This window comes from Taudactylus pleione, unplaced genomic scaffold (genome assembly GCF_031769625.1).
Source record: "Taudactylus pleione unplaced genomic scaffold, aTauple2 ptg001153l, whole genome shotgun sequence".
NCBI lineage: Eukaryota > Metazoa > Chordata > Amphibia > Anura > Myobatrachidae > Taudactylus > Taudactylus pleione.
The window spans coordinates 1,253,892-1,281,871 of record NW_028285554.1 but is presented as its reverse complement, the minus strand read 5'-3'; the positions used below and the strand labels follow the sequence as shown (position 1 = coordinate 1,281,871).

General features: G+C 43.7%; 1 protein-coding gene across 5 annotated transcripts in view; it reads left to right on the top strand.

Annotated features, from left to right (window-relative positions):
* ADGRB2 (adhesion G protein-coupled receptor B2) overlaps positions 1 to 27,980 on the top strand; it is a 468,088-nt gene that overhangs the window by 214,868 nt on the left and 225,240 nt on the right. For all 5 annotated transcript variants that reach the window (XM_088462147.1, XM_088462149.1, XM_088462146.1 and 2 more), the window contains exon 2: positions 20,244 to 20,979. In XM_088462147.1, the coding sequence (XP_088318273.1) occupies positions 20,259 to 20,979 (721 nt within the window). In that variant the 5' untranslated portion in view covers positions 20,244 to 20,258. The remainder of the gene's footprint in view (positions 1 to 20,243; positions 20,980 to 27,980) is intronic.

Sequence of the window (27,980 nt, the reverse complement as noted above, 5' to 3'; positions counted from 1 at the left end):
TTTTAGCCAAAAATAGGGATTTTGCATTTTTTTTGTCGCCTGGTCTGGGATGGAGAAAACTTATCTCCAGTTTTTAGCGAAAATATCGCCGTTTTTTGCCGAAAAACGTCTATTTTCGCCAATGGCGAAAAAACCTGCCGTTTTAGCCACTAATTGAATATGGCCCTAAGTGCGTCCATGAGGTGCTATGTGTGAGCCTGACCTTTCACAGAAGCCGCCTTCTATAGTTTCTGCTCCCTCTATATTTGTGGGGATGAGCAGCAAGTATTGCTGATGATATAGAAATTGAGGATGCCAACGTGGAATTGCAAGAGGATATTTCTGTAGCTGACACTGGCACTAATAAGAATATTGAGGATGAGGATGTTGTTTGTGTAAGTCAGGCACTGGTGGAAGCAGCTATTGGCCATGATAAGAAAAAGGCCATTGTCATGCCTGGGCATAGGACCAACAAATCCACCTCTTATGTCTGGAATTATTTTTACCCAAATCCTGACAACATTTGTCAAGCTATATGTAGCCGTTGTGGAACCACAGTAAGTAATAAGGTACGGTAAGCATCTAGGGACCTCCGCGCTACTACGTCATCTGCAGTGAGCTCATGACAAGCATTTTTATAACATCAGAAACTGGTGCTAGAAAAAAAAAACAACAAGCAGTCCAGCATCAACTAACTCCCTTCTCTTTACTAAATCCCAGCATCTGCAATCTCCACTGCCAACACCTTCATCCTCAGTATCCTCAGTAATGATCAGAGGTAGTCCGGTATCCAATTTACTAGGTGACTCATCCTCTTTCCAGGACTCCTCACAAGAATCCTTGAGCGCTAGGCCTGCTGCCACTGCTGCTGTTTCTTCATCCCAGAAGTGGACCAAGAAGACTACAAGTAGTAGTTTAACAAAACAATTAACTGTTAAACAATCCTTTGCAAGGGAAAGCAAGTATGACAGCTATCGCACAGCGCATCAATGACGCCATGACGGCTATGCTAGTAGTGGAGCTGCGTCCAATATCCACAATTAATGCAGTGGGTTTTACACAGTTAATTCAGGTCCTGTGTCCCCGGTACCAAATTCTGTCTATGTTTCATTTTACCTGAAAAATCATTCCTCGGCTGTACCAGGACATTAAAAAGAACCTAATTAATGCCCTACAATATGCCATTGTAACAACTGTCCACTTAAAAACATATATGTGTACAAGCGGTAGTGGGATGTGACGATTCCAGAAGGAATCGACACGACAATACCTGTATAGAGGAGGATTAGGTAAGGAGATAGGTTGGGGGTACCCCTTGTAGACTGGTGATGATAACAACTGTAAGTAATAGGACAGTCCAGCTACAGCCTTGAGGGCAGGAGTACTTGGATAGTGGCGGACGTTTTGCCTTGAGGACTGGTGCGGTGTTGCAACCTTGAGGACTGGCAAGTCTTGGCGAGAAGCAGCCCCTGGGCTGAATAGGATGCGGCTTTGGCCGTGTAGCAGCCGTGAGCGCTGGTAAGCCTTGGCGAGAAGCAGCCCCTGGGCTGAATTGGATGTGTCTGTGTAGCAGCCTTGAGGGCTGGTAAGCCTTGGCGAGAAGCAGCCCATGGGCTGAATTGGATGTGGCTTTGGCCGTGTAGCAGCTTTGAGGGCTGGTAAGCCTTAGCGAGAAGCAGCCCCTGGGCTGAATTGGATGCGGCTTTGGCCATATGAGGGCTGGTAGGCCTTGGCTGGTAGATGCTGGCGTTGGTGTACTGGAGTACACACTTTGGATGCTGAGATGCGACCTATGTCGCTGGGTTGACACAGGCGTTGGTGCACTGGATTGAGCACTTAGGACACAAGCGGCTGTGAGCAGGAATGTACACCGTGCCGCCTAGATGACACAAACGGCAAACAGCAGATGTTATGCGGACTGTGCCACCTGGATGGTACAAATGGCAGACAAGAAAAAAGCAAACAGGAGCACTGGAACTCGACTGAAGCAAACAGGAGACTGGCCACAACCGGAAACACATGGGAAACGCTATCACCGGCATGGAGTGAAGGACTGGCTGCAATTTAACAGAAACAGGCTCCAATCACAGCAAACCCTGCAAGTCTCACTAATGACAGACTCCTGCACCTGGCCTGTGAACACATGAGATCAGCACACAGACAGACAGGAATTGATGCAGTGTCCCAGCAACAACCAAGACTGGGAACGGCAACCAAAATTATTTGCTAACCGCAGATCCTAACATGGGCAAACTGAAGATTACATGATTGTGACAGCCCACTGGGTGAGTGAATCGCCTGTAGCAGCAGCAGAAGCAGTATGTAACAAACAACGCCAGCTCATTCAGAGGCAGGCGACTCTGTGTATCACCGGATTCAATAAGAGGCATACCGCTAACAACCTCTTAGAAAAACTAAGAGATGTCATAGAAACATGGCTTACCCCACTTGGACTCTCCTCAGAATTTGTGATTGTTGACAACACTACAAATATTGTGAAAGCAGTACAGCTGGGTGAATTTCAACACATCCCCTGTTTTGCTCACACAATCAACTTAGTGGTGCAGGTTTTTTTTAAAAATTACAGGGGCATGCAGGAGATGCTGTCTGTGGCCCGAAAAATTTCAGGACATTTTCAGCATTCAGCCGAAGCATGCAGGAGATTGCAGCACCTGCAAGAACACTTTAATTTGCCCTGCCATCAACTGAAGCAAGAGGTGTTAACAAGTTGGAACTCCACCCTTATATGCTTCAGCGGATGGATGAACAGCAAAAAGCAATCCATAGCTATAAGACAAAACATGACATTGGGAGAGGAGAGGGAATATACCTTAGCCCAACACAGTGGAGGGTACTTTCTGTCATGTGCAAGGTGCTCAAACCATTTTAAGTAGCCACATGTGAAGTGAGTGCTGACACTGCTAGCTTGAGTCAGGTGATTTTTCTAATTAGGCTTTTGGAAAATCAGATGGAGAAATTGAAGGAGGACATTAAACAAAGCGAATCCGCAAAGTATGCCGGACTTGTAGATCAAGTCCTTTATTCGCTTTGCCAGGATCTACGGTTGGCCATGATCTTGAAATCTGATTACAACATTTTAGCAACCGTGCTTGATCCTACTGTAGGTTTAAGTCATATGCTGTGTCTTTCTTTCCAACTGACACAGATCTTAAAAGATGCAAAAAGCTACTGGTGAGCAAGTTGGCAAGTGTCACAAGCACTACGACGTCTCCTCCTTCAATTTCAACCATACATTTTGACATCTGGTTGGGTCTAAAAGAATTGCCCAACATTAGTGACACATCTACCATAACTCCTTCTGATACGATCACCATCCAAAGAATGTGGGAGGATTATTTTCATGACACCGTAAAAATAGACATGTCCCTTCGAGTACTGGAAGGAAAAAAAGGCAATTTGGAGGCCTGGCTTTGCATTCATACAAGGGCCTCCAGTGTGTACTCGGAGAGAGAGTTTTCAGCACAGCTGGGAACCTTGTGAACGGCGTAGGAGGCTACTTCCTTAAAATGTGTAATAGATGATGTTCATCAGAATGAATTACAGGAGGAAGACCTTTCTCGGCAATTATGTGACAGTACAGAGTCTTCTGTAATGGTGGATTCCAGCGGGGATGATTTAATATTTTGTGAGGATGATGTGCACACTGATGAGGGTGAGGATGGCAATGATGATGACATCTTGCCACTGTAGAGTTGTTGCCTTAAGCCAATTGGTAGCTTGTTTTGTGGGGTCCAAACAAACCGAGCACTTCAGCCACAAAAGTGGCAGTCCCTGTCGCTGAAGTGCTTGGTTTGTTAAAGTGTGCATGTCCTTTTTAATATCCAACATAAGGGTGGGTGGGAGAGCCCAAGGTCAATTCCATCTTGCACTACCTTTCATTTCTACCACTGCTGTGTGGCAATGTTTCATAGATGTGCTTTAAGCTGTGGTGTCTGTGCCACTACTCTGTCGCTTAGTAACCAGTCAGCTCACTGCAATCTTAGGCCAATAATGGTGACTGTAAATGATAGGAAATTAATGTTATAGAGGTTAATAATACTCTAGGAACAAAAAAAAGCCCAAATTATGTGATTTTAGCTTTTTTGTACATTTTTGTAAAAAATCCAAATCCAGTCACAGCAGGTTTGGCAAATCCAAATCCAAAGCCGGATGATGGACTAGTGCCAAATCCAAATCCAGCAAAAATGGTCCGGTGCACATCCCTAGTAAGAATCGCTGCATTCTTAGGTTTTATATTTCCATCTTTACCATTGATGCCATCTAAAAGCAATCGAAGGTCATTCTTTGTGCCTCGTCAAAATAGGCAGATGTTGTCAATATAATGACAATAAAATGTAAGTTGCCTGGATGTCTCAGGATTGTAAAAAAGATGTCTTTCTCCACCTGGAACATAAACGCATTTGCAAAACTTGGTGCGACTCACGAACCCATCGCACATCCCAACTGTTAAATGTACACAGAGCCATCAAACAGAAAATAGTTTTTTGTGAGAGTTAGTTCCAGGAATGTCATTAAAAAATCAATGTCAGGGCCATTGTTTTTGGGATTATTAATCAGAAGCCGTCTGGTTGCTACCAAATCCCTATGGTGGGGGATATTAGTATACAAACTGATTATGTCAATCGTACACATTCAATGTTTTCCTTGTAGAGGGGAAAGATCTTGCAGTTTAAGTAGAAGGGAGTTGTGTCGTTGAAAAATGTGGGTTCATCCTGAATGACAGGCTGCAGATGGAAATCAAGGAACTGAGATTTAACATAGTATAATGAATCCCTTGCAGCGATTATTGGCCAGCCAGGAGGATTCCTGGCACGCTTGTGTAGTTTCTGAAGTACATTTATTCGTGGCCATTCTTGAGTAACTCCATCTTTGACCTTTCTGGAGATAATATGTTTTTCCTCTGCAGTTTCAAGAATTTGATCAAGCTCGCCTTTGAATGAAGTGGTGGGACCTTGTTATAATTTTTCGTATACAGCAGTATCAGCAAGCTGTCTATAGATTTCTGTTTTGTAATCTGTAAGGTTCTGGACTACAACCTTTATCCGCCCCAATGACAACATTATTGTGGCTACCCAGAGCTTGCTGCTATCAACAGGGACTGTTTGGAAAATAGAGTGTACAGCTGGATTAACAAGTCTATCAGCTCAGGGAGGCTATGCAGGCCTAGACTCCCCAGAAACACGAGTTTTGACACTGAGACTTCAAGTGGAGGTGTTATAATTTCTTTTTTCTTGCTTCTTTAGATGTGTGGAGGCCCGGAGGTTAACACACTAAAGCTGCATGACTAACAGTACCCAGGAGACTGGATGCCTGCTTAATGCATTCCATGGGAGCATTTTTGACAGAAGGATGCTCCCATTCAGTGCCTGATGGGTAGTATTGGTCATGGATAGTGGTGGATTTTACCTAGAGGCTGCAGGGCTGCAGCCCCCCCAGTAAAATCCGCTCCCCCAGTTGGTGTTCCCGGCAGTGTCTACCTGCTAATCACAATCAGACAGTCCCAGGGGAAGTGTTTTCCGGACCGTGATTAGCAGAGAGGGAGCTTCCAATGGGAAGTCACTCTCCTGCCTTGTCGTGAGCTGTATCCGGCTTCTAGATGCTGCAGCTGATGCAGTTTCAAGAAGCTGGTGCTTCTGTGCATGCGCCGATTGCCGGCCTTGTCAAATGCACTGTGCATGCACAATGCACCTGGCAGGAGCCGAAGAGAGAAGAGGATAGAGTCGGCCGGGCTGCTGCATGGGCAGCCCCTGCCAGAAAAAGATGGGAGCCGCCTCTGGTCATGGACTATGTGATGGTGTCAGGCACTATCACAATATTGGTCTTACAGGGACCCCCACATAGGCAGCCTGTTGTTGCATTAAGTACCTCCCTGTCAGCCAGACAGTGTCAAAATCCATTCAATAGTTGTTCAGTGCTATGAGCACATACGTCCAGCACACCCCACCCCTGCTGCTGCCAAGTGATTAATTTTTTTATGGTACCTCAATGTTAAAATATTACAGTAAACAAAAGCATAATCAAAAGCAAATTGAGTAAACCTACAATAAAAACTGTGTCTGAAACTTAACTGTCAATTAAAATATTGTTAATGTGTGATTTCAATTGTTAATTTTAACTATGACACATTCTGTCTGGTCGCCAGGTCCAGTGCAAGCCCTGGGTGGCCCCAGGTGACACCATCCCTTCTGGTTCTTACCTCAGCAGATGGGAGATGGGGAACATATTCTGCTCCTCAAAATAAGTGTATTGCACTTGGCTTTGTCATCATAGCCAAACCCCACATCCCAGCTTAACACTGAGTGAGGAGCCAACCGTAGTTTCATATGTAAAACAAAATACTGGCTAAATTCCCTTCATGTCAGCGTCCAGTGCTCCTTTTGGCTTGTGGGGGCATTATGAAAACTAGCTGTATCATTTTGAAGAAAAGCCCTATATAAAATTAATTAATTAAATTATTAGAATTTATTGTTATTATTTTATTATTATTATTGTTGTTATTATTATTAGACTATTGATATTTTGTTGGTTTTGGTGGGCAAGCTATTTTTGTGACTTAGAGGGAGGATTCAATGTGTGCCATTTTGTCACAATCCATTGTATTAGGTCTCCACAAGCCATAACCACCAAAAGTAAATGTCTAGGTTCACTTAAGAAGCCACAGATCATTTATCTGCATTAAAGTATTGCAAATATAATCTTTATAATAATACAAAAAGGTCAACAGTTCTCAAACCGACACTTACAGTCATTTCTATGTTAAGGATTCAAATTCATTGAATACTGTGTTTCATACAATGTTAAACATTTGATTTATTTAGCTTTGAGCTTATGGTATCAATTCAAGTTCCCTTTGTTTTAACTGCTGTTTGTCATAATATGATCTACTGTATAACAAGGTTGTGCACCCGTTTCGGTTTGAGGATCACATTAGGAAAGTGGTTCCCAATCTGGGTACTGTGGCAGACAGGGATGCTGCAGGGGGCTTGCAGGGGTGCCATGGGTTGGTGGTCCAGGATCAAATCAAGTTATATATGGTCAATGTGATAGGCAAAACCACTAATGGTGGCTGCCAATAATAAATTGTGTTGACAAACAGAAGCACAACCCTGTCCACCACCACATAACTGAACCTAAGGATGACAAATAAACACAATTTACTTAATTTAATATATATTTTTTTATTTCTCAAGGAGAAACGTTTGGCCTAGGGGTGCCGTTAAAAAATGCCAAAAAAGTTTGGTAACTACTCCAATAGGATTTATTTGTCATACTTTTCTATATTATTGCAGTAACACACTGGTTCACAAACCTTTTTCACTGCACCCCTGGGCCAAAAGTTTTTTATTGAGGCATTCAGTAAAAATTAAATTAAGTAAATTGTGCTTATATGTCACCTTTATGTTCAGTTATTTGGTGGTTGACAGGGCTGCGCTTGTTTATGTCTATGTATTTTTTGAATGGCAGTCATTAGCACTGGTTTTGCCTATCACACTGACTACAAATAATTTTATTTGGTACTGGACCACCAACCCAAGGCACCCCTGCAAGTGCCCTGAGGCACCCCTGCAGTAACACATTTGATCACCCGCACGTCTGTCACACATTGTATCAGTGCTTTGCACAACAGGGCTGATAGAGAGTGACCTGGGACAAAACTGTTACTGTTGTGGTCGCTATGTGTTCCATGGGACACAGGACCTCATTCAGAGTTGGTCGAAGCGGCCGCACAGTCGTACGCGAAAAGGGGCCGTATATGCAAATGATTCCCTCGCAAGTTGCGTCCCTAAGTTCGGATCGGTAGCTGGCCGACCAAGGGGAGGAAGTGGTCGGAAGACAAAAAAATACGCCCCCTTCTCGTACACATTGCACGTCATCTCCAGGCATATAAGGATTAATTGAGACCATCGGCAACCATCGAAACTGGTCGTAGAGCTTAAGGTTGACCATACCCTCTCTTAAGCTCTACGATCATGTCAGTGTAAAAACCTCCCATATCACATGTGCCATGACACTACTTTGTTAATTATGCACTCCCATAAACCGTATGCACTCCCACAAAACGCTGTCCGCATAATTAGGCACGCCTGCGTTCGGATCTCCACTCCCCCGTTTTCAAGCACCTTCCCCTGTTACCACCCACAAACGCCTCAAACTGTCACTCAAACTAGCGACCTGGCTGTGTTCAAGGAAAGAGAAATTTCTGATCGTAGCGGCTAGTTTGCGCACGCGCATTGCGAACTGTACGCATGCGCAGTAAGCGAACATCGGTGGCGTATGACCGTGCGGCCGCTTCGACCGACTCTGAATGAGGTCCACAGATTGGACATTTATCATCTATAGCGGTCTTGGCAGACCTGTGGCTCTACAGCTTTTGTGAATCTACAAATCCCAGCTTGCCAGGGGCGTATCTATAATGAATGCAGGGTGTGCGGTGCACACAGGCCCCCGGGTCCAGGAGGGCCTGCACTGCACACCTTGCACCTATTTTATCTAAAACTTACCTCTCCGAGGTCCCGTGGCGGGTTGTCTCAGCGCTGCACAAAACGCTGCGGCCATTTTTCTGTTTTGCGCATGCGCAGTGAGGAAATCACTGGGAAAATGATAGCCATGCTTTTTTTCCAGCAATCTGCGCATGTGCAGTAGACTTTGGACCTCATTCAGAGTCGGTCGCTGCGGCCGTACGGTCGTAAGGGAAAAAGGGCCGGATATGCAAATGATGCACTCGCAAGTTGCGTCCTTAAGTTCGGATCGTTAGCTGGCCGACCAAAGGGAGGATGCGGCCGTAAGACAAAAAATACGCCCCCTTCTCATACGCATTACACATCATCTCCGGGCATACTGTATAAGGATTAATCGAGACCATCGGGAACCATCGGAACTGGTCGTAGAGCTTAAGGTTGACCATACCCTCTCTTAAGCTCTACGATCAAGTCAGTGTAAAAACCTCCCATGTCACGTGTGCTATGACACTACTTTGTTAATTATGCACTCCCATAAAACGCCGTTTGCATAGTCAGGCACGCCTGCGTTCGGATCTCCACTCCCCGTTCACAAGCACCTTCCCCTGTTACCACCCACAAACGCCTCATCCTGTCACTCAAACTAACGACCTGGCCAAGTTCAAGGAGAGAGATATTTCCAATCGTAACAGCTAGTTTGCGCACGCGCATTGCGAATTTTACGCATGTGCAGTTTAGCGAACATCGGTGGTGTACGGCCATGCGGCCGCAACGACCGACTCTGAATGAGGTCCTTTGTGCCTAGAGTCTACTGATGCTGCGGTGGCCGGCCAGCCGCGTCAGTCAGCTGCCGGCCGCCAGGAAGAGAGGAGGGGGCTCCGGAAGGGGAATGCACACAGGCCCCCTCCTCTCTTAAGACGCCCCTGCAGCATGCTTTGCAGCTGATCGGCGGGAGGGTATGTTGGGACTTATAGTTTCACAACAGCTAGAGAGCCACAGATTGGCCAGGCCTGATCTATAATATTTGAACTAGGTAGGAGCGGTTTTACACTCCGGTATTGTGCCCTATAGCAAAGTTTTGGTGGGGGGCTAGGGGGTTGCGGAGGCTCCCACTCTTCTCTTTTGAACAAAAATAGCATTGTCGGGTCCCATTATGTGTGCTGCTTGGGCTGTGCGTTTGCCACTGCTATAGAGTATTAGGAAACTTCAGTTTGCATGCCTCTTCGTGTCACTGAGAGGGATGATTGCTTGCCTGATCATGTAAGTAGAATCTGCAGATGTTTGATTTATAGAAAAAAAACATACTTGTTCACCTAGCAGCAGTCACAGCTCTTGCCATAAGCTCTTGCCATAAGCAGCATCATAAAACCCTACTGAAAACTCATTCTCAACCCACCAAAACCCAGACTGAAACCCACCAGGATTTATCAGGTTATAAACACGCTCTTATAACTGCATCCTGGGATACGTTTGATGTTGTTACCTTCAATTTATATGCCCAACGGGGAGCCCTGGATATGTGTTCTTGAAAGATTATCAGCAAACAACATCTGTGAAGAAGTCTAACTTTATCCCAATTAAAGGAATCTCTGCCTGTGGAGGAATCCCTTGTGATGTTAACAACTCTCTGAATTATTTCACTCCATTTTTGTCTAGAGGCAACTTTTGCTTGGAAAGTAGTTAGTGAATTTAGAAATTTGACTCATCTTTTTATAACTGCCCTTTTTTAAGACTGTTGTTTCTGTTTGTGAAATGTAGAATGTGAGACACTACTGAACAGATACAAAAGGGACAAGGTCAGCAGCCTTGATAAAGCAGAGGATGTGTAAAATCGGAATGAGATTGAAATTCCTGCAGCTGTTTAGCCGCCGGTTCAAATCCCGACAGCGTCATCCCGACAGCAGCAGATAAGTCACTAACCCTCCTCTCTCCTCCCCCCTAACCACCCATTAGGGGTGCCTAACCCTAAACTCCCGGGGTGGTGCCTAACCCTAAATCCCCCCCACGGGGGTGCCTAAACCTTACCCCCCCCGCACCCTAAACCTAACCCTCCCGGGGGGGGTACCTACCCGTAGCCTCCCCTAGCGGCGCCTAACGCTAACCCTCCCTTCCCCTAGTCTAACCCTAACCCTCCCCGCTGGGGGTGCCTAAGCCCCCCCCCTGGGGTTGTCTAATCCTAATCCGCCCCCTCCGGCTGGACTCACCTCGATTGGTCCGGCATCCTTCAGCACTCCAGCGTCGGGATGAAGATAGGCGTCACTATGTCTACACCTATCTTCTGTCCCTTGCTGGTCTTCTCGTGTCGGGATATAGACCGGCGGCATTTATTTATTTTGAAGACGCCCACTTGCTCACGTCATCTCCTGGAAGTGCATGAAAACATTGGTACATCGAGCACCATCGTATGTGCTCGCTGTGCTTGTGGTTGACTATACCTTGCCATAAGCACTGTGATCACTTCAGTGTGAAATACAACCAGGTGACGTGTACTGTGACGCTACCTTTTAATTATGCATGCCTCCGAAACGGCGTTGAAACACTCAGACACGCCTGCATTCGCACCTCCACTCCCCCGTTTCTAGTGGCCTGCCCCTGTTACCACCCACAAACGGCCTCTCCTGTCACTCATTACACTGGGCTGTCTATGCTGGGCAAGCGAGTGCTTCCCGATCTTTCACAGTTGTTCGTGGCACTCGCATTGCGATACATACTTGACAACACTCAGACCTTTTCACCCATTGGTAAATCAGCCCCTTATAACTGCTGTATTGGCTTAAACTGGATTTATGTTGCAAACCATAGATCTGCTTTTAATGGAGAGACAACAAATATAATTTAAGATACATCTGTGTGAGTCAAAAAAATTGTAAGCAGACGGGCTGACGGGGCGCCCATTAAACATGTTTCCTTGCCATGTAGGCAGCATAAAAAATAGCAACAAGTACAATCCAAAATATAACTGCTCGCAAAAACTGTTCTGACTGAAGCCCCCTCCGTCTGCCCTGTCACCCCACTTCTTACTGTGTTTGGAGCAGAAAGAGGGGTAGTATCTCTTTCAGACTGACAGTGTGGCGCTGGGCTGTGATATCATAGCCAAACGCCATACTCCAAGCCCATAACAAACATGGAGGAACAGAAGTCAAGAGCTTCAGAGGTCAGAAGCCACTGACTGCTGCCCCACTATGTTAGTAGCTGGCACTTGGTGTGGGTGCCATAATGTCAGTCATTCATTGATATAACTGGGGAAATAATGGTTTGGCAGGAAAAATCACTGGTAAACTAATTCAATAATATAATATTTATTTGCTGTTCAACACAGAAGAACAAATATTTGGAATGCATGTTTTTTGATGACCTTTCATGTGTCAAGTTCTACACTTCAGTAATGTAATACCTTATGACTTGCATATGAATGTTTGAGAGCTATTTTGTTATAAAAAGTGTTATTTTCTGAATTCTCGTAATTGGCTGTAATTTATTGTTATCGGGTGACTCTAACAAGTAACCGAAATTAAACACCAAAGGCATGCAGTGTATGTAATGTAGGGAAAAAGCAGACTAGGTGGGCCAAGCGTTATTATAATCTGTCAACTCCTCTGTCTTATTGATGAGCTTGTCGATGCTGTCTGAACCCTCTTGATATGATGGTGTCCCTCCAGCGCTGTAGAACCTGATGGCTGCGAACGGCACTGGAAGCAGACAGGTTATTGTACACTTTGCATGAATAAAACGGCTCTTTACCATTCCTCTCACACCACATAATCCTCTTTCTCATGATGCACCAGGCTTTCCTGTTTAATTCATTCTTCTAGGCAATGAAGCAGGCTGTATTCCAGCAGGGACCATGGCTGTTCTTTTTTTTTGTATTTTATTTATAATACTGCATGTAATTTCCTAGAAGTCCCCGATACGGGAATAGATGATGCTCGAGTAGAAAGGGATGAAAGAAAAGCCAGATACACACCAGAGCTGACAGCTGTTTCTCCAGTCTGACAGGGGAGGAGAAGGGAGAACAAGGGAACAAGACGGGAGGAGGAGATGCATGGAAAGGGCATTTGTAATGAAAGATTTGCCCAGGTGATAAATTATCTGTAGTGGTCCTAGAGATTCATTTTCTCACCTGAGCTGGTGACAGTAACGTGCATGGAATTGATTCTCCATGCTCCAGAGCACAGATAACTAAATGCTTGTTCCGTATTTTCACCCGAATCCTCTCCGAGCTGTAGAACGTTAGCATAAATAAGTGCCAGGAGAACTTGAGCTCAGTGCCTGCAATTGCAGGAAAGACCAGAGAACATGTTGCCTTGCATGTTTTGCAAGCAGAAGCAACACATTCTAGGAGCATTTCTGGTTTGGAGGTAAAAAGAAAGTTCTCAATAATCAACATGAAGTGCTAGTGACTGACACTGATGTCAAAATACTGAAGCGGAACTGAACCAGTGACTTGCTGCTATGAATAATTCTACAGCAATCCATGCCACCACATTTTCTGACATGATGTTGGTATTATAAGAGAGGTACGCAACCCTCCGTACCCCATTTGTGCCTGAACTGTGTACCCAACCATGATGTTTAGCCATGATGCTTCGGCTTGTTCAACCTGAATGACACAGGCTAAGAATTATACAAGTGTAATAGCTAGGTTGGATGTTTAATATCTGGCTACGCCAGACTAATTGTTTGAATATAAAATAATACCCTTTATAAACGGAATGTTAAGAGCAAGGTAACATTAACTGTTGCACTCTTGGGTCAGATTGCCTTTCAAGATTGTAGTTAATAAGAATAATTATGTGGTATTACTAATATGAGGGCTGCCTAAATTACTGCTCTGAGAGTCTTCTTATGGAATGCGTTTTTTTTATTTTGCTAATTAATATCTTTGTGCTCTAAGTTTTAATTATAAGTACAAAACTGGCACACTGTACATTTATTAATGCACTACTCATTTATGATCATTTACAGCACCTCTTTAAATCACCGTTAATCAAGAAAGAAAAATGTAGTAAGTTTAATATTTTTATAATGTACAATTAGGAAGTCCTGTGTTTGTGTCTGACAATACCAACAGTCTGCAGTTCTCCATCCCCTTAGTATCCACGACTACTGTGGATCTTGGCCCTCATTCAGACCCGCACGCAAGCGCTATGCGCTCGCAAGCAGGTTGATGGTGAGGGCCTGCGCACGCGCAGCGCTCACAAGCCCCGAAGCGAGTGACAAATTCACTCACTCCAGGGCTCACTACAAACGGGGCGGCTGTCGCTGTTGATCGACAGCTCGCCCCATTTTGTAGGCGGGGTGGGGGGGGGTGGCCGGACAAACTGAGGCGTTCCTGAAGGAACGCCTGCCGTTTGTAGATGGCCCTACTGACATCACCAGTGATGTCAGTAGGGAGCTTCTGGCTCTATTAGAGGAGGAAGCTACCTGGGGCTTGCGGTAGATGAGACCCTACCGCAAGGGTCTCGTCGCAAGTCCCGATGGTCGCGATGGTCTCGACGATTGCGACCATCACCTGGTCACTCTGTAAGGAGGCCAGCTTTTAAAACAAAAGTGGCCACCCTCATTCAGAGCGAGCGCTCGCTTTTTGTGAGCAGCTCTGAATGAGGGCCCTTGTCTTTACCTATCTATCCCTTTTTAATTAGTTCTTGCTGCAGCAACTTCCTTTCTCATCACAACACATCTGCTGAACTACTATGCAGTTCCTACACTGACTCTCCATGTCCCCCAGAATCCAAATCAAAATACCATTGCTTACAATACAAATCCATCAGCAACTCCTCCCCCTCATACATATAACATCTCCTCTCAAAATACTATCCATCTCAATTTCCCAGATCTCCCTCTGACCTGCGACCTTACCTTGCCGGGATGGTGCATGCGCAGAACAGGTGTCAGTATGATGCACTGTGGCAGGAAACAGTCATAGAATAATTTTTTCCTGCTTTTCTCCAGTGTCAGTAGTCATAATGCCATCCAGAGACGTCGTTCTGTTTTTGTGAGAGGCTTCACTTTTCTCACCTATATACATACCATTTGTGTGCAGCCTCATTAAAACCTATGGAGACAGCAGGGATGTGCACGCAATACTGATATTTACGCAGTTGAGCGATTATCGTGATCTGCGCATGCGTATGAGTTGCACTGCTCATGTGTCACGTTTCATTATTTTCAGCGGTCACAACAAGGATTTGGAGTGATTGACAGTCAGGGAGCGTACAGGGGATCACGAAAATGCAGGAGTGTCACAACCGTTTTGGGGGCCTTTAACAAACTGCAATCCCATACGCAGAGAAAATGACTTTAGTGTCTCAGTTCCAGCAACCATTCTGAGTAACTATAGGGTTCCTTATATCTCCAATAGTTGTCTAACCTGCGACATATGCTGAATCTTTGTACGGAATAGCTTGGATTTGCAAAGCCACCGGTGGACATCTAAATACAAATCCCAGTGGTAGATTTTTGCACAGCTGCTGTGTACAAATTGGCGGCATTAGTGTATATCTCTGAAAAGGCCCTCAATTGTTTCTCCGCACTTTTCACTTTGCTAAATACATACCTCCCAACTGTCCCAATTTCAGCACGATAGTCCTGCTTTTCGGGCACTGTCCCGCTGTCCCACCTGTGGGCAGCAGTGGCTTGTGGGAGGGGGGAGGTTGGTGGGATACTCCAGAGCTGTGGGGAATGGATGATGCGTGCATGTACAAGTCATCCACACTATGGCCGGAGAGACTGGGGGCTGCCCGGTAGCTGCTGGAGCGCTGGGCAAGCCCCCAGAGTGACAAGAAATGGGGGGTGACACGTGGTCATAATCCCAATACATCATACACCAGGTTAGAGGCGCGCGCAAGGAATCGTGATAAGTACATTTTAAATTTCACCCCATTTTCTGGGAGTGCTGAGAACAGGGCCTGCGTCCATGGACGCAGACTTACTGGCCTCACAAGCAGCAAGGAGCCAGCTAGCCTGCGTAAGCTAAGGCTTACTCAGCTATCCTTGCAACCATCAGTTGAGATGGTGATCCCAGGCTGCGACCTCAGTGAAATCGCAGATGCTGACAGGAGGTGTCTCTTCTCTTCAGACTCCTCCTGCAGCTTTAGCATTTTAGATGGACGTTATTGCACAGCCACAATCAGGCTCTGGTCCAATCCCCTTTGCAGTATAAAACAGAGTTCTGCAACATGTGGTTGTCCAGCTATTATGGAAGTACAAGTTTCAGCATGCATTTACCGGAAGTCCGGTTTTCTTTTAACAATATGCATTGCGATTTATCTTAAAATGTGAAGTATGTTATAGCTAAAGGATTTATATATAGTTAGAGAGTAATTATCTTAAAAGTTTAACATAGTTTGATATGCAGAAGGATTCTTTTGAAAATACCTACACACCTGTTATAGACAAACGATCATGCTGACGATGACCACTTCCTGTAATCAATTGATAGGTTCATCCTCACATAAATATCGAGCTCTCCACACCTACAGTATGTCTTGAAAAAGGTCCTAGTGACCGAAACGCGTTGATAACTACTAAAGGTGTGAGTAGCTCAATACTTGGACTTGTTTTTCATCACTGGAATCATTTAATATTTTTAATTAACTTTTTGAACATTTTTTTATGTATTTTTTAATTGTATTGTCTATGCACTACTTTTCTGGTGCTGTTGTTTGTCTTTTCTGGGACAATATATCTTTTTAATTATTAAAATCTTTTTGGATTGTAAATATTGCTGCTTACTCATGTATATAATGAAGCTACATTTTTGAGGATCCACACTGATGGATTGAATACTGTTGGAAAAAGATACCTGTATAGGAGTTCCATCGTTTCACTTTACGTGACTTGGGGTATGAATCTTCACTTTCCATATAAAGATACCCTTATATGATTGAACATCCACAATATAGTGGGAGTTGGGGTACGCTATCTAGTGCCTCACTATTATTAATTATTAAAATCTCTGGGCAGATTATATTATATCTAAACCACGGTGTTGAGCCAGAGGGATATAAAGATACCTTTATGTATCTTTACCTTTAATAGCGAGAAGTGAGTTGGGTACGCTAATCTTCTAAAAAAGATCTTCTGCATTAAAGTTACCTTTCATCACATATACCTTCCACATATGATTTCAGTGGGGTACGCTATGATAAATTATCTTAGGATAGATACCCTACATTGAATGATCATTTCTTTTTGGTGGCTTCAAACACTACTACACATTGGTTTTTATTTATCTCTTTGATGTTTCCCTTCATGTCACAACCAAGCGACTGTTAATCCACGACTCTATCCAGAAGAAAATAGACTCCAGTTGATTTCATCCACTATAAGACAACATCGCCTACACCAAAGGGATGTATTATTGTTATACATTATTTATCTAGCCCCGTAGTTTTTGTTCATTCCGATTCTTTGTTTCATGTTATTGTTTCGAATTGTGGTGAAATTCTTGTAAGGAATACTGACAAAACCAGTGGCAGCTTGTTAGTGCGCCCTAATAGTTCTCTCCTCGCCTTTTTTCCAGCAAGAATGTGCAATTTTCCACCTTGGCACTGTGGCACAATAATATTGCCATGCAGGGCGTGAAATTTACAATGTGTAGATAGATGAAGAGGTTTAATTACGAAGTGTCGAGTTGTAAAACCCGGCACTTCTGATCGTGTTTATGCCTGATATTTAAAAGGGCAATGCTTTTATTAGCGAGATATGGCTAGTAAAAGTATTGACCTTTTAAATATTGGGCTTAAACATGATCAGAAGTGCCTGATTTTACAACACAACCGTTTGTAAATAAATAGAGTTTTAATGGGTGTGTTAAATAAAGCTGCCCAGTCCTGGATTTGCGTGTTAAATGTAAAGACAGGTAGCTTTTTCCCCACAGGCAACAAAAAAATAAACAATATAATTACACCTCTTGCATCGCAACATGGTTACTAGGACAGATTTGTACTCTTTGGAGTTCATTTAGAGTTGGACATGAGTCTTTTTTTCTTAAATTAGGCATTATTGTAATGTGCATGTACAACAATAATTTATACACATATTTATTTATAGAATTTTACATATTATTATATCTCATGAATGAAGGGACGGGCAAGAGTTAGCAGAGTACATAAGGGCATATTCACGCAATGAGATCCAATTACACGTTGGTGCATATGCAGATACATCTGCTTAAAGCAGCAACGATATACAATTATGATGATGGCTCACCGCACCTTCACTCATGCAGCTGATAGTACTAAATGCATTAGCATAAAGCTAATATTAAATGAAGTTGCTGCAGTCTATTTGCATTATGTTTTTTCCATTTACATTTGATCTACTGCAGGAAAGATTACCAGGGTGGTCGAGAAATACTGCTGCCTGAGTGCTGATGTATGGGGGGGAGGGGTGTGGCCAAATGCGGGAGCATTTGTCCTCCTTAACAGCTGGCCCTCACAATGCACCCGCAATACCCCTCGAACAAGCTTAGGTAATTAGTACCAGCTACTTACCCCTTCTTGGCACCCCTGGGAAAAACAGCAGATGTGTGAATTTAATTTAATTGGTATTGGTCTGTAGTTAAACTAATTTTATATGGAAAATGTGACTTTTTATTTTTTACCTGTTTATTAAAGGTTTTTTTGTACCCAAGAGATTACAGGGAAATGTGACTTTTATGAATAACACTGTCAGATACTATTCTCTTTTGTGTATATGATACCCTGTTACATTATTATATTGCACATGACACAAATGCTCCTGTTTTTGAACTGGACAAATCTTGAGATGCTTCCGATTCAATATATGTATGTAATATATATATATATATATATATATATCACACACACGCACAATTGGTTAATGCTATCTGAGGATGGTGTTAGCTACACTGGAGCCAAGCTCCAAAAAGCTAAGCATTTCGGATCTTAGTAAATTGCCAATTATCATAGTCCCTATAGACAATTATGGGGACTGCTATTGCAAACAATATCCTCATAATTAATGGCCAAGCTACTGAAATGTTGCAGCAAGCTTACTAAAACATCCGGTTTTGCAGAATTGACTGCAAATTTAGTTTCATTTATAGACCCCATAAACACTTTAGTTATTACAGGTATATTTTTCATATTGCTCATTCATAGCATATGAGATATATTGACTTTTCTTGCTCTATTAGGGATCAGGGATTGCTGCTGCCTTTCCTAAGAACCCTTCAAAATGTGTTGCCACGCTGTGTATACAGGTGACATATGATTCTTCTGCTAATGTGCAGAATAATTGCCTATCATGTGAGGGCTGAGTGTTATCTGGGTCTACTACATGAGTGAAGGGAATCCATGGCCTGCCCAGAATTGAAAGAGAAAGAGTTACCTGGAGTACCTTTCACATGAAAGTATCAAAGTAAATTATTAAACCAGATCCCAGCCTTGAAAAGTTCACAATGCATCAAATTATGTGTTCCAAATCATACAGCTCCAGAGTCCTGTCCTTCTCATAAACGTATATGCTGCACTTGGAATGATCTCAAACAATTTTTATATTAGCACTTACAAGTAAAAGCTCCAAACCCATTCACAAAGAAACACGTGTAAAAATGGCAAAAACATAGATTTAACAATAAAATAAATAACTTTAACATTACAAATACAGTTACAGTAAATCCCTGTTGCACATCAGGAAACTGCAATTTCACCTGTGGTATACGGTAATCATGTAACTTTGATTATTCACATATCGCACTGCTTCAGTATGCCAGAGAAGGATGGTTTCAGAGCCAAACCTTGACTTTTTCAGAAGATGTTCCTCATTAACATATTAATGGTTCACATCAGTTAGTACCAATCAATGCAAGCTAAATGCAAATACTTTATAAAGTAGAGATAATATATAAAACCATTCTACTAAAAAGAAAATTGTAATCATAAGATCTCTAAGCACAGTGTTTATTTGGGGGGTATTCAGTATTTATTGTTCCTGGGGAGGGTGTTATATGCAAAATTGTAATCAAATTATTTAATTTTAAATAGAGAATGAATCTATCTTCACCTTATGAGGAGAGGAGAGAAGGGTGTAGCAGGGGGAAGAGGGTGGCATGGTGTACAAGATGTCTACAATAAAGTTCTATTATTTGCCTTATCAGTGCAATCATGTAACATGTGCATCTGTGGCGCTTTTAGTAAAATGCGCCACAGATGCAAGTGACAATAATGTCTTACCATTCGTAGAGACGGAGTTCCTGTTCTGCAACAAAACTGTGCTATGAAACGTATGGTATAAAAGTAATAGTGAATTGCAGTATTTTTCAACTAGCACCGAAAATAACTGGAGTTATACACATTGATGTTTGCTGAAAATACCCTAAAGAGCTAGGATGGAAAATATAGAACAAGTTATATTTATGTAACATACTTTGATTTTCTCTGGCTGTGATAAGAACCAGGGAGCTTTATATTTTTTGTAACATACTGTATTTACTATGTAACACTGATGATATATTATGGCACTATTCATGTAGCATAAGCTCATGTGTATTGGTATTTTGCCCAGTAGTGTTACAGCTACTAAGGCTGTATTGCAGGTTCCTGTTTGGGGCAATTTCTATGTCCCTATTAATGCTCCTCTTATTGACTCCTAAAAAGCCCCATACAGGATTCTAGTTTTGTCTGATTGGCTTCTGAATTGTACAGTACATTGTTTTGTCTGCCAGTAGATGTCATCTTTCAGAATCCACACATTGTTACCACTGTGTGTATTTACCAGAATGTTTAGACTAATATCTGTCAATCCTTCTCTTTGCAGGGCCCATGTCATAGGATGAACACTGCTTGTCCCCTCTTACTATCTGTAATATCGTCTCTTGTCTTGTGCTCTTGGGGTTCCCACCCCACACCGAGCACATGCTCGGCTCTGGCCTCTGGAGTTCTATACGGAGCCTTCTCTCTTAAGGACCTTTTTCCTGTTTTCTCCCCTGGTTGCTCCTGGACCCTGGAGAACCCAGATCCAACCAAATACACATTATATCTGAAGTTCACTCACGAGGAGCAAGTGTGCTCACATCTATCCCCCATGGTGCAAGCTTTGGATCATTATCTTCCCAACCACACCTGCAGCCGGCCTGAGGAGGGGGCAGACGAAGCTCAGGAACTTTGTATCCCTGGAACTCCTTTTACTTTCTCTCACTTTGACAAAAACTTTCTTCGGATCTGCTTGTCTGAGCAACCCCTGTCCATTCAGCTACTTTCTGACTCTGTGCTTAGTTTCCGCTTTGTGGAGGTGTTATTGGTCAACCATGATAATTCCAGCCAGTTTGCCTGTGGTGTACTGTGTCGGTGGTTTGAGGAGTGTTTGAGAGCTCGAGATTGGGGGGTGCGTTGTGGATTGACGCAGACTGGCTGCACCTGCCCAGAAACTGTAGCACGTGGACGTAATGACACGGCCTCCAACTCCATTGTTCCTGCAAGACATAGTGACTGCTGTGTTACCCAGCTGCTTCCGGGAACAAACAATGAGGCGTATCCTCGGCCAGTCCCTTATGGTATGCACGTTTATATACATCATGTGTAAGCTAATGTCTAATGCATAAAGTACTGTAAACACTATATAGATATTTGTAGTATATATTCATATTACAAACATACTGTGAAGTAACATGAAGCTTGTAATTAGTTTAATGCACAACTTTTAAACTACATAAAGTGGTTTCTAATAGGGGCATACAGGTGCTGCAAATTAACTCACTAAGGGCACATACACAATGGGGCAAATGCAATGGCCTGCAAGTTGCAGGACCCTGACATTGTTCATGGATTTAGCAACTAGAGTTAAAGAGGCAATAATTTAAAAGGAAAAACAAACTTGGCTTTGACTAGTGCTTTGACTATTGCCACTTTAAAGCTGGTAGCTAAATTGCTGAAAACTGCTGGGTGCTTACAACTCGCAGGCTATTATATTTACTCCAGTATCTACAGATACGTAGAACTCTTCGGTGGCTTGCTGTATTGCTTCCACTGGAAACCGTAAGGGTTTATATGCTGTATATAAATCAATTGTACTAATGGACTGTAATTTATTATTTTTTAAGAACGATACAAAAAATAAACAAAACATATGAATGTTTCCTGCATATACTGTATAGATGAGACAGGTATAATAGTAACAGACATAATAGTAACAAAGGCCCTCATTCAGAGCCGTACGCTCTGAGCAGAGCGCACGCTCTGAATGAGGGCCGTCCTCCATAACTATGGAGCGTCCTCCTGGACGCTCGTATAGCTGTGGGTCACCACCCACAGCCTATACGAGCGTGCAGTTTGATGGCCGCGATGGTCGTGACCATCGCGACCATCAAAACTGCGAGCCGGAGCCTGCGGTTGAGGTTTTCAACCGCAAGGCCCGGAGTGATTTTGGCTCTATCAGAGCCAAAATCACTCCCACTGACATCACTAGTGATGTCAGTGGGCCGGCTTCTGACGGTAGGCGTTCCCTTAGGAACGCCCCCGTCAGGGAGGCACGCCCCCGGCACGCCCACCAAAGGGGGCGTGCTGTCAATCAACATTGACAGCACGCCCCCTTTGATCAGACACAACGAGTGAAGGAAAGTCCTTCGCTCGTCGCGTCTGGCGCATGCGCACGACGGAGCTCCCTCCGTCGTGCGCATGCTCAGTGCAGAACATCGACCCACTTGCGAGCGGACAGCCGCTCGCGAGTGGGTCTGAATCAGGCCCAAAGTGCCCAATATCAACATTTCTGTGGAAACTCTAAAAAAAGTTATACTTTCAAAATGATTCACTTTATACCAACTTTAGTTTTTACATTTCAATTTGTAGACTGCTTACATTGGATCTTATGACTAAAGCTGCATACACACACAACAATTTTGTTACCAACGATTTTAAGAACGATTTTCTGTCAGAGTATCTGTCAGTTTTTTTAAAGTGTAATGAACAAATTTTTTGAACTAGAAATGATTTTGCATATTTCCTTAATGAAAATCGTTCAGTTGGTCAGTTTAACTGAACTTCAAACTACAAACGTGAACACGCATGAACGATAATCGTTCATCGTTTTAACTCAGAAAGTGAGCAATTTTTTCAACGATTGAACAATAAACTATATCATTATCGATAATCGTTCAAAAAATCGTTGTGTGTGTATGCACCTTAACAAATATGTCTACGTGGGTCATTGCTATTTGATACTTATGTTGTTTTTTTGCTCATTTGTACCAGATCAAGCATAAATGCCTTGTACAGTAGGTTTCCGCTTTTGAAAACACTTTAATCAATTAAGCGTTAAAGAAAAGCAAAACATATCTAAGTGATGAACTTTTGTTTCTACACTCTAAAAGTTCATATATTGTGTCTCAAGCCAGACCAGGACTTCAATCTGATTTTTATTGTTACTCATTATCATGTTGCTGATGCCTTCGGTATTATGACAAAAGTCTTTGCCAGCTACCTCCAGCCACAATTTCCCATGCTTTTGAGAAGAATAAGATTTGAGAAGGATAAGGATGTCAATAGCAAAGGATTTGTAGAAATAACAATATATTATTATATTTAAAAAATATATTTTTCTTTCTCTTTTTTTTTTACAATTATTTTTCTTTTTGTTTTGTAACTATCCATTTATTTTCCACGAAAGTATGCACTAGCCAACTTGTCCAGAAAGCTCAAAGACTGACTGGTGAAGTGGCAACAAGTCTTCTTATTGCTGCCACCTAATATTCTAGTATCGCCGGGGAACTGAACATCATTCAGTTGGCCCAGCAAACTTTATTTGGAAAATTGCAGCAATAGCTTTTCTATCACTACTATAAGGAATTACAGTGTTACCAAGTTTATATATGCAGATAGTGTTTCTCCATTGTATACTACAGTAGCTCGGATACCCGGCATTGTCTTGAAATACATCTGCAGCCCTCATATTTTACATTGCAGACCAACATTGGAGACCATGGCATATAAAAATGTGCTTAGAGGAAATGAGTAACTGTCAGTGCAGGTGCAGTGTGACAGTTAATCCTCCAACTCACTGCTCTTGCATTGGAGCGCTGGCTGCCCCCCACTGGTACATATCAGCCTGTGCCTTCAGATCAGTTTGAGGCACTGGAAAACATCCTGAGTGAATTTGCTTAACCAACATTCAAATCAGAGACTCTGTGGCCTACTTGAGGGGCACCATGTAGACCTCCATGGCCCTGACAAACTTCATATATAGCCAAAATCCTAATCCTAATCAAACTATACCACCATGCCAAATTTTGGTGGAGCTAGGTACAGAACTTTGACCATGCATAAAGGACAAACAGACAGACACACACACATTTTCTAACTTATATAGACAGGGGTGTATCTATAATGGTGCACACGGGCCCCCGGGTCCAGATGGGACCCGCACCGCACACCCTGCCCCCATATTATCTAAAACATACCTCCCCAAGGTCTCTCAGCGCTGCTCAAAACACAGGAAATTCCCGCCGTGGGTATTTTTCCAGCATTTTCGCATGCACTGTGAGGAAGTCGCTGGGAAAATTGTGGCAGCGCCATTTCCCCCAGCGACCTGCACATGCGCAATAGACTCTGGACACACTCTATCGCCCAGTCTACTGACTCTGCGGTGGCCGGCCCGCCGCATCAGCGGCGGCCAGCCGCTGGGGTGAGAGGAGGGGGCCCATGACAGGGGATGCACACGGGCACCCTTCTCTCTTAAGATGCCCCTGTATATAGGTATAGCTAAGATTGATGTATTAAATGGAAAAAAAAGAGGAGTGATTTCATAAAAAGGAAATCTTCTTCAACTGACTGCTGACTAATGAAGTCCTAATATCTCCTGGTTCAAATGAAAAATCATCTAAACTCAAACTTTACTTAATTCTCTAATATAAAAACTTTCAAATGTTAGACCTAAGAAGTTAGAACTAAGACATGCCCTAGGACCCTATTTATGAAAAGTTGCAACCAAGCCCTGAAAAGTGACATTCTGTATTGCTGCATATAGCACAGTTTTGGAATGTACTTTTGCAGCTACTTAGTAAGATGCCGAGACATGAGCTCCAGTTTATTATTATTATTATTATCCTTTATTTATATGGCACCACAAGTGTTCCGCAGCGCCTTACAAAGTACATAAATAAGTGAACAAGAAACCAGTGACTTACAGTACAATACAATACAGGACAAGGTTTATATAAATTGCAGCATTAACCAACAGGGCATAAGCAACAAATGTTAGGTGCCCTAGTTGGGAGTGAGGAGTAAATGAAAGTATAAGTAAGGATAAGCACAAGCAGGTAGAGGGCCCTGCTCGTGAGAGCTTACATTCTAATGGCCTTCCCCAGAGAAAGCAAAAAAGTAAAGTGATGGCTTATGCTCAGTTCCTGCTGAGCTAATGCATATAAGCGGCTATCCTTCGGATCCCTTTCGAAAACAATTGTGGACATTTGGCTGACAGGTTACAATGGCTTTTTGGAGCTTGGTAAATTGGGTTTTGTCAAAGTCCCTTAGAAAGCGATAGGCAGGGGCGTCTTAAGAGAGGAGGGGGCCCGTGTGCACTCCCCGTGCGGGGCTCCCTCCTCTCTCCCCGGTGGCTGGCAGCCGACTGACGTGGCTGGCCAGCCACCGGAGCATTAGTAGACTTCGGGCACTAGAGTGTGCCAGGAGTCTACTGCACATGTGCAGAACGCCGGAAAAATGGCCGCGGCGGCCATTTTCCGCCATTTTGTGCATGCGCAGTAGACTCCGGGCACACTCTAATGCCCGGAGTCTACTGCGCATGCGCAGAACACCAGAAAATGGCAGCAGCAGCCTTTTATCCGGGGTTCTGAGCAGCGCTGACACCCGATGTGGGACCACGGACAGGTGAGTTTAAAAAAATATGGGTGCAATGTGTGCGGTGCGGGGACCCCCTGGACCTGGGGGCCCGTGTGTCCTGCACACACTACACCCATTATAGATACGCCACTGGCGATGGGTACTGTGATAAGTGGGGGATTGCAGCAGATATCTCTGATATCTGCTGTGGTACGACCTTGAAATAATGGCCTGATACAAAAAATGCGGCAACAGCTGTTTCTGGAGGTTTGAAAACATTTTTTCCACTTAATAAATAGGCCCCAGAGTCATAACCATAAATCCAGCAGAAGCTTGAAAACTTCACAGTTCTAGCCTTGACTTCTCCATTGTATAAATGTAAAAAAAAACCTTGCTGAGAGTAAATGAAAGCTTTCAAACATAAAAGGAAATGTACTTTGCTCTTGACAAATCTTTATATAATTGATTTTCAAGGTATAATTGTAAGTCACCTGTTATAATAGGTTTAGGGTCCTCCTAATAGAGTTTGTGCTTAATTCTAACTAATTTCTTTTGGAAAACTTACCCATATCAGTCTGATATTGCTCTTACTTCTTGCATGTCATCATTTAAGGAAGAATTGTATATAAAATATAAACATTTCATATTTGATGGAGCTTAAGGACATGATATATATATATATATATATATATATATATATATATATATAGTAGTTACTTGCCTGTAATAGGCCCGAGTCACATTCCTCTTTACGCTTACTGCTGTACAGAGGGAAGTGAATGGGGGGGTCGAATCAGAGATAACTTAGCCTTTTCCAATTCCTACTTACACTTGGTCTTTTATGGGACTGTTACGACAATCAATAACCTCAATGGATCCAGCAAACAACACAATTAATAAAATTACAGTATGGTTTTTGTTTTTTGCTTCATTAAAGTACCCTCAACTATTTTAGGTTTAGAAGGATTTAGGATCTAAATGCCTGCAGAACGGAATCGGTATGAAACACCGATGGACGGGATGCCGGCTGTCAGTACACTGACAGCGGCATCTCAGAAGGTTCAAATCCCGACAGGGGAACAGTGAGTACTGTTCCCCTGTCCTATTTACCCCCTAACCCTAACCGTACTTTACTGTACCCTAATACTAACCCTCCCTACCCTGCACCCTAACCCCCCATAAGTGCCTAAACCTAACCCTCCCTCCTTAGTGCCTAACCCTAACTCTCCCTCCTTAGTGCCTAACCCTAACCCTCCCTCCTTAGTGCCTAACCCTAACCCTCCCTCCTTAGTGCCTAACCCTAACCCTCCCTCCTTAGTGCCTAACCCTAACCCTCCCTCCTTAGTGCCTAACCCTAACCCTCCCTCCTTAGTGCCTAACCCTAACCCTACCTCCTTAGTGCCTAACCCTAACCCTACCTCCTTAGTGCCTAACCCTAACCCTCCCTCCTTAGTGCCTAACCCTAACCCTCCCTCCTTAGTGCCTAACCCTACCTCCTTAGTGCCTAACCCTAACCCTACCTCCTTAGTGCCTAACCCTAACCCTACCTCCTTAGTGCCTAACCCTAACCCTCCCTCCTTAGTGCCTAACCCTAACCCTCCCTCCTTAGTGCCTAACCCTCCCTCCTTAGTGCCTAACCCTAACCCTCTCTCCTTAGTTCATAACCCTAACCCTCCCTCCTTAGTGCCTAACCCTAACCCTCCCTCCTTAGTGCCTAACCCTAACTCTCCCTCCTTAGTGCCTAACCCTAACCCTCCCTCCTTAGTGCCTAACCCTAACCCTCCCTCCTTAGTTCATAACCCTAACCCTCCCTCCTTAGTGCCTAACCCTAACCCTCCCTCCTTAGTGCCTAACCCTAACCCTCCCTCCTTAGTGCCTAACCCTACCTCCTTAGTGCCTAACCCTAACCCTACCTCCTTAGTGCCTAACCCTAACCCTCCCTCCTTAGTGCCTAACCCTAACCCTCCCTCCTTAGTGCCTAACCCTCCCTCCTTAGTGCCTAACCCTAACCCTCTCTCCTTAGTTCATAACCCTAACCCTCCCTCCTTAGTGCCTAACCCTAACCCTCCCTCCTTAGTGCCTAACCCTAACTCTCCCTCCTTAGTGCCTAACCCTAACCCTCCCTCCTTAGTGCCTAACCCTAACCCTCCCTCCTTAGTTCATAACCCTAACCCTCCCTCCTTAGTGCCTAACCCTAACCCTCCCTCCTTAGTGCCTAACCCTAACCCTCCCTCCTTAGTTCATAACCCTAACCCTACCTCCTTAGTGCCTAACCCTAACCCTACCTCCTTAGTGCCTAACCCTAACCCTCCCTCCTTAGTGCCTAACCCTCCCTCCTTAGTGCCTAACCCTCCCTCCTTAGTGCCTAACCCTAACCCTCTCTCCTTAGTTCATAACCCTAACCCTCCCTCCTTAGTGCCTAAACATAACCCTCCCTCCTTAGTGCCTAACCCTCCTCCCTTAGGGGGATATTTAATAAAGCTTGGAGAGAGATAAAATTGGAGATAAATAGCACCAACCAATCAGCTTCTAACTGTCATTTTTCAAACACAGCCTGTAAAGTGACAGTTAGGAGCTGATTGGTTGGTGCTGTTTATCTCCAATTTTATCTCTCTCCAAACTTTATTAAATCTCCCCCTTAGTGCCTAAACCTAAACCCCCCAGGTGGTGCCTGAACCTAACCCCCCCTGCCCGGAGCCTAACCTTAACCTACCCCCGCGGCTGA